General features: G+C 41.0%; 1 protein-coding gene across 4 annotated transcripts in view; it reads right to left on the bottom strand.

Moving 5' to 3' along the window:
* LOC106878660 (uncharacterized) overlaps positions 1–8,326 on the bottom strand; it is a 110,357-nt gene that overhangs the window by 37,359 nt on the left and 64,672 nt on the right. For 3 of the 4 annotated variants that reach the window (XM_052975590.1, XM_052975589.1, XM_052975591.1), the window contains one exon: positions 5,378–6,369. In XM_052975590.1, the coding sequence (XP_052831550.1) occupies positions 5,378–6,369 (992 nt within the window). The remainder of the gene's footprint in view (positions 1–5,377; positions 6,370–8,326) is intronic. The other variant, XM_052975592.1, reaches the window with a different exon arrangement.

Consider the following 8,326-nt stretch of genomic DNA (forward strand, 5'->3'; position numbering starts at 1 on the left):
CCACAACAGCATAGAAACATATATATATACCATGAGCACACATTCCCACAACAGCATAGAAACATATATATATACCATGAGCACACATTCCCACAACAGCATAGAAACATGAGCTATGTACATATATACAAACACACACACACTATACATACACCTACGACAGCATAAAAAAATGAGCATTGGTCATCATTTGATATCTGTTTTCTACGCTGGTATTATATACATGTGTATGTATGTGTGTGTGCTGGTACCACATAAAAAGCACCCAGCAGACACTCTGTAAGGCATCCAGCCATAGAAACCATGCCAAAACAGACAATTGGAGCCTGGTGCAGCTCTCCAGCCTTGCCAACTCCTGTCAAACTGTCCAACCCATGCCAGCATAGAAACAGACGTTAAATTATGATGATTCATATATATATACACACATACATACAAACAGAACTACTTGACACTGGCCATGATATAAAAAAAAAAGATGGAATTTCATTCCAAACTTGATCTATTTCTACAATATTTATTGTGATTAGTGATTCTAACATTACTAACAATGTGAGATCAACAACAATAGACTAAAACAGGAAATACATCCAAAGGAAATACATCCAAAGGAAATAATAAGACTTCTTTATACACAACGTAATGGGTTTTTCCCAATGGAGTATAAATGAAAAGATTTGTTTGAACTTTGACCGTGTGAGCATCCAACATACAATTGTCCATGAGAGAAGCAAGACTTCTAATTGCAAATCACTTCCTGGTAATGTCTGTCCCTAAGATTTGGTCTAATTAGAAATTGTACTGATAATGAAATTCAACAGGTTCTGGCTTTTATACTTTTTCAAGCCGATACAGCTTAGCACCAGGGACATCACAACTCATCTCTACAGATGGTTGAACTGAAGCAACATGAAATAAAGTGTCTTGCTCAAGAACACACAACATGGCCTGGTCAGGGAATTGAACTCACTACCTCACGATTATGAGTTCGATGTTCTTACCATTGAGCCATGTATGTATATATGTATGTATGTAGCTAACATGGAAGACAGATATTAAGTGATAATATATTCATAAATTAGCCAATTTACCACATATATACACACACACGCACACACACATTTTACATAGATGTGGAAAACAGCATTTAATACAAATAAGAACCTAATTACTATCAATCTACTGATAAGTTCTTTTACATGCTCTATTTATTAAATTACTACATTATAGAAAAAAAGAAAATGAGACACAACATTATTTTAGACCTCTATGAACACACACACACACACACACACACACACACACACACACACACAGAGAGATTAGGCTTAAGTTTATTATGATCTTAAAGATTCCTAACATAAGGGATTAACTCGGATTACCAGTCCATTGCAGATCAACTTCCCAGCTATTCTGGAACTCTTTTCACAGCAGACAAACACATCTTTCATTTTTTTCTTGTTTCAGTCATTAGACTGTGGCCATACTGGGGCACCACTAAGAAGAATTTTTAGATGAATAAATCAACCCCAGTACTTTTTTTTTCTTTAATGCTAAGTACTCATGCTGTCAGTCTCTTTTGCCGAACTGCTAAGTGCTTGCATGGGTTGAACAATTTATTGAGGCAGATTTTCTATGGCTGGATGCTCTTCCTGTTGCCAACCCTCACCTATTTCCAAGTAAAGTAATATTTCCCCATGGCCTGACATGTTTTTCATGAATGATTGAAAATAAACAGCACCACTTGTATAACAGTGATGCTTGTTTACAACCAACACAAGATGTCAAAACAAGAGCAGACACACACACACACACAAACTGTGGACTTCTTTCACTTTCCACTCATTAAAGGCTTTGGTCAGCCTGGGACTATAATAGAAGATACTAGTCCAAGGTTCCACATAGGACTGAACCTGAGATCACATTGTTAGGAAGCAAGTTTCTCAACCACACAGCCACATCAGTGCTTATATTGTGTGTGTGTGTGTGTGTGTGTGTGTGTCTGCATTTGTCCTCCACCACCACTTGACAACCAAGGTTAGTGTGTTTACCTCTCTGTAACTTAGTGGTTCAGCAAAGTGATACCTGTAGAGTAGACCAGGCTTAAAAAAGTTTAAAAAAAAAAAAAAGTACAGGGGATTAATTTGCTTGACTAAAAATTCTTCAAGGCAGTGCCCCAGCATGGCCACAGTGAAAACCAAGTAAAAGATAAAAGACCTGTGTGTGTGGGTGTGTGTGTGTTTTATAAAAATGATTTTCAAGAAAGCCTTCGTTATTATGAATTGGGTAGAATCTACCCCAAGCTGCTATTAAATTACAATCTTGATAAAATCTGTCTCACAGAAACATAAGGTCTGTTGTCATCTCGTGAAACACCGAATACTTTGGAACATGTGAAAAACATTAAATTATAGAATCAACTTAAAACCCACCCACTTTACCAATTTCATGGGGGGGGGGGCTTTTTTATATTTTCTAAAGGATTAAGTAAGGGATTTTGTATGTATCAGGGCATTATCGTGGGAGTGTATGTGTGTGTGAATATGTGTGTATATGAGTGAGTTTGTGTACATGCAAGTGTGAATGTGTGTGTGTGTGTGTGTGTGTAAGAAACATGGGGGACTGGGATGGGTAGGGGGAAGATGGGAGAATAATTCTTTTCTTTAAAAAAAAAAGGAATTCAACACTCAGAGAACTTTTTTGATAACAAGAAAAAATAACAAGAAACCAAAGCAACCAATGTGACCACAAGTTCAATCCCACTTCACAGCACCTCAGGCAAGTGTCTTATACTAAGTAATGTCATGGTGCATTAGTGGGATACTTTATAAGTGCAGTGATGCATCATTGCAATAATCCCAGTGCACTGGTGTTCATTCAGTTGTCCATTGGCTCGACTGTCTCATTGTCTGTCCATTGGCTGGACTGTCTCATTGTCTGTCCATTGGCTCGACTGTCTCTCTCTCTCTCTCTCTCTCGCAGGCCAGTGAGGATATCTTTAACATCCCATCTCACTTCCATAAGGGAGAGTTCAAGAGTTCAAGAGCTGCAGTACACAAATAAATTGCAGCAAAGAAACAGCAGAGCTTAAATTGGTGACGTGCGATAAGGTGTAACACCTGTGCAATGTATGCACAGGCGTACAATACTGCAGGAAACAATTGCAACATAAATAAAAATAACAATTTGTGGAAGCATAATTAGAAAGCGATGGGCAGGTTATGCATCATGCTGTTACAAAGTAGGGCAGAGAAACATGCAGTAGATGCACCACTGTACAAACAACATGCAAATAGGGTACACGGCAGCAGCAGCTGAGTTGCAGGGAGCAATTCACCCAGGGTAATGTTTTCTTCTTTGGTGGTGGTGGTGGTGGGGAAGTTTCACATTTTTGTTTGCTGTATAAGGTTCTATAGGCTTGATGGGACCTTGACAAATGCAGGGGCTACTCCGGGTGTACACATGGTAGCTAAACCACTGGTTCTGCCTGCCATAAAATGTGACAGGTGCAAATGAAAGGCATGCACCACGCAGTTACAGCAAACATGCAACAACAACAACAACAACAACAACAAGTATGCAACAACAAATGCTGCACACTTGTCTTTATTGTGACAAGCTTTGCATCTCGACCACAAACATTTCCACCCTGATCCCACCCACAAACATTTCTCACCATCATCAGACCAAACCAAGAGAGTTCTCATGGTCACTCGACCTGTTAGAAATAGAAGCTAATAATAATAATAATCTTTTCTACTATAGGCACAAGGTCTGAAATTTTGGGGATGGGGGTCCAGTTGATTACATTGACCCCCCCCCCCCTTCCCCAGTGCATAACTGGTACTTATTTTATTAACCCTGAAAGGAGAAAAGGTAAAGTTGACCTCAGCAGAATCTGAGCTCAGATAGTAGTTACAGAAAGATTGTGGGGGTGAGCATAGAGAGAGAGTCCAGCAAAGCTGTTCTGGATGACCTCAGTTACAGACGATTGTGACACAATAGAGACATCAGGTCTTTGTTTCTGTCTTCCTCAGCAGCTGCACTTGGGAACTTGCTTGGAAATGGTTTTCAGTTGTCATAGTGATGGTGGTGGTGGCAGCAGTGACAAAGGGGCATTGTAAGTCAAAATGGGGACAGTGGTGGTGGTGGTGGTGATGGCAGGTGTCAATGGTGACAGTGGCCATGGGGGTAGTGACAGTAGTAGGGGTGGTAGTGATGACTGGTGAGGTGGTATTTATTTATTTATTTATATAATTATTATTATTATTATTATATTGAATGAGAAAAGAACAGGAATTAAAGAAGTCTGTTACATAATTCCTAGTCTTTTGTGATTCAGTAATTAATATGAAACACTGTACTTGCCTAATGCTTTACTCTAAAGTACTCTTTCAGTTTAATGTTAAATCGTTTTTATTGTAAATTGAAAAAGAAAAAGGCAGCAAGCTAGCAGAATTGTTAAAAGGCATTGGACAAAACGTTTAACAGTATTTTGTCCATCTTTACATTCTGAGTTCAAATGCTGCCAAGGTTGACTTTGCCTTTCATCCTTTCAGGGTCAATGAAATAAGTAGCAGTTGAGGATTGGGGTTGAAGGAATCAATTCAATTAGACCCCCTTCCATCAAAATTTCAAGCCTTGTGTCTATAGTAAAAAGGATTATGACATAAAAACAAAGAATAATATAAAAAGTGCCTTTTGCAGTGGAAAATGGAAGCAAAAAACAAGAGAATAGGATCACAGACTCACAGGGATGATAGACCAGGAATCCCAGATGAAAATGAACAATGATAGTTTATACTAGTGGTTCTCAACCAGGGTCCCTATGACCCATGAGGGTCCACATTAGATTTTAGGGGGTTCATGCAAGCAAAATAGAAATTTGGTGATTCTCAGTGGTATTGAAAGAGTCCCTGAATAAATTTTGCTTTTACATGTATTTCTTGCAAGGAACAACTAGGTTTCTTTCTATAATGTTTTACGTAGTACAACATGTTTGCAGCCACTGAAACATGTTCTCTCAGAGAGTTCTGTTGCAAACCTACACAAGGGAATGTGTGTGAAAAACCAAATAGGAATTTTGAAAGAAGTCTCTATAAAACTAGTTTTTAAACATGGAATGGCTCTGGGAATCCACCAGAATAAAATAATAATGAAACAGGTGCATAGGAAGAAAATGGTTGAGAACCACTGGTTTATACAAAATAAGCAAACCTTTATTCTCCTTATTCAACCCCAATCTCCATTCCCTCCATGACCTTCATGTCAGACACTCAACTAATGATAAGGATCATTACCTGAGTGATGAAAGAGCATTAACGTTTGTTATGTTTTTCTTTTTCTACACACTATAGAAAGAAAGACAGGCACAAACCTCTTTGGAAGTGTCTATTTTGCTGCCGATAGAATTCAGCCGAGTTATTTTGGTAAGGGTAGGAGTATTTTTGGCATCGCATGCAACTTCGGAATTAGTTCGAGATTTTGCTCTTACCACCAGCTCCCTATTCGGAGATTGCGGGATCTCCGACGTGCTCCAGCTGCGGTGCTCCACGGGTGTCCACTTGTGATGCGTTGTTGTGTCGAAGCTGGCGACAGAATTGTCGCCGAAACCCTTGCTGTGCGCTATGTCGAAGTCAGCCGAATGGGAAACTAGTTGTCGAGCGGCGGTCGTTATTGTCGTCGTTGTTGTCGTGTGGGGAAGATTTCTTTTGCAGAGACTGTCAGTAGCAGAGGATAGACCAGTCTGAGGAACGGCCGGCTGACTGGCAGGAAAGCTTGCGATGCGTTTGTGGCGAGTGTGGTTGGCACTTCTTAAAATTAACTCCTTCGCTTCAGAGTCGAGCTGAAATTCATCGTGGACAGTAGTGTCGACCGGACAGCTGAACTTGCGTTGCACTGCATAGTCATACGCGGATGAATAAGTGGTCTCCGAAGTGTGGTGGGACTTTGTCTGCCGGAGCGGCTTGTGATATGCTCGATCGGCTACCGACGACTGTGCAGGGGTGGCATCCACGGAAACAGCGTAGGCACTAGTACTATTGGTGCTTGTGGTGCTACAAGATCTGGCTGTTACTTGAGAAGAATCTGGGACTTTGTTTGGACTCTCCGGGGTGACACTGCTGTTGCTGGTGTTGCTGGTGTTGCTGCTGCTGCTGATGCTGTTGTCGCTGCTGCTGCTGCTGGGAACTTTCTTGCTTTCAACTGTCACAGTGGTCACGGGATTCTTGTCGGCAGTGGGTGTGGTGGAGATGAAGCAAGAGTCCTCAGATGGTATTTCGGCTCTGAATTCTTTCGGCTTTGAGCAGAGGGTACTGGGTGGCAAATCTGACGTAGAATGGCGGTAGTTTATTCTGTCAGCTTTCACTTCTGCAATACAAAGAGAAAAAAAGTGTTAGAGGGGAAACAGATACACACACACACACACATAATATGAAAGAGAGAGAGTGGGGTGGGGAGAGACAGTAGGAAGGGGTAAACAATAACAAGTCAGTACCACAACAGTAACTACCACTATGAGAGTAACCACCATCACCATCACCACCACTACCACTATGACCAACTACCATCCCGCCCGCCACTACCACAACACCACCATCATCACAACTATCACAATAGAAACCACTGTCATTACTACCACCAATACTACCACCATTACTACCACCAATACTACCACCATTACTACCACCAATACTACCAACAACAACCACAACAGTTTCTACTCTGCAAAAAAGTTTATCAATAGAGGAAGGAAAGCAAAAGCAAAGGGGAAGTCTATTGAACTGATGTCAGTGATTATTGATCAATGAAATCAATCAAATATGGCAGCCAGTCTTGTTTTTTATTGATCTGGTTTGACTTTATTCTTATATTTATGTTTTTTTTTAATACTTTTTGTATATTTATATCTCTACATCCAGCAATTTGTTAGGATGTGTTTGGGTTGAATGGGTTTATAAATTTAGATATCTGCAAAGGGAATTTTAGTGTAGTTATTTTGTAAGTGGAGAAGTAGTGGGTGATGGGCATGGTGAGAGGGGAGGAGAGAGAGAGAAAGAGAGAGAGAGAGTGAGGCGGGAAAGACAGAAGAGAGAAAGAGTGAAGGGTGAGAGAGAGGAAGAAGTGAGAAGGAAAGACAAGAAGAAAGGAGGGGAGGCAGATAGAGAGAGAAAAAGTAGGGCAGAGAGAGAGAGAGAGAGAGCGAGAGTGGAAGAGGAGAGAGAGGATAAGAAGAGAGAGTAAGAAGGAAAGAAAAACAGGAAGAGAAAAATGCTAAGTCAGGGAGAGAGAGAGAGAGGGAAATAGGAGAGAATGGAAGAACACAAAGAGAAAGAGAGAAAGAAAGAAAGAGAGAGAGAGAGAGAGAGAGAGAGAGAGAGAGAGAGAGAGAGAGAGAACAATGGCAAAGATGGTAGAATCAGAAAGTTGAGAGTTGAAGAAAATACCAATCTGTTGATCAATTATTGATGTCTAAATTATGCAGGAGGACATGAATTTGTGGAGGAGGGATGAGGAGGGGGTATTAGGGTGGATTATCTACCAATAGGCACAATGACGTAAATTTGCTGAGGAGGGAAGGCATTAGGGTGGATTATTTCATCAAGAAGGCAGTGAGCTGGAAGAATTGTGAACAAACTAGACAAAATGGCATTGAGTCTGCCGAGGGGAAGCCTGCTTCCCATCCTTTCAGGGTCGATGGTATAAGTACCAGTTGAGTACTGGGGTCCATGTCATCAGCTAACCCCTCTCCTTTGTGCCAAAATTAGAAAGAATTTACCAAATATTCGCCTAGTTCTTCATTTAATTGGCCTCCAGAAGTACAAACGGCATGGCCAAACTTGGCAAGATTGGAACAAGTTCGAAATATAAACATGTTGTGGTATCCTGGTAGAATTACATGAAAGTGTTATGGTATATTGGTAGAAATATGTGAATGCATTGGGGCTCCGTCAACAAACCTAAGCATTACTGAGCAAGATATTGATTGGAATGGCCACAGCCGGAATGTCTTTGATGTTAGGCTTCCTGAATCAGAAACGACCAGGGGCTAAACAGCCAATATCCATCACTATTCAAATTTAACCATCCACCCCACTTATGTACACACATATGCTACTGTCTGCACCCAACCCATTCATATGCTATTGCTACAGGCAGTACCCCTCCACCCTCTCATCATGACCCCCCCCCCCCTTCAGACCAGAGTAGGAGAAGAGGGTGGGGAGGACTGAGTGTCCACCCACCTCTCACCTACCCTCACTAGTCTGACATTTTAGTTCAGGTTTTCTAAATGCCAACTGTTATTCTGGTGGGGGTGGGGAGGTGA

The sequence above is a fragment of the Octopus bimaculoides genome, chromosome 21 (assembly GCF_001194135.2).
Source record: "Octopus bimaculoides isolate UCB-OBI-ISO-001 chromosome 21, ASM119413v2, whole genome shotgun sequence".
Taxonomy (NCBI): Eukaryota; Metazoa; Mollusca; class Cephalopoda; order Octopoda; family Octopodidae; genus Octopus; species Octopus bimaculoides.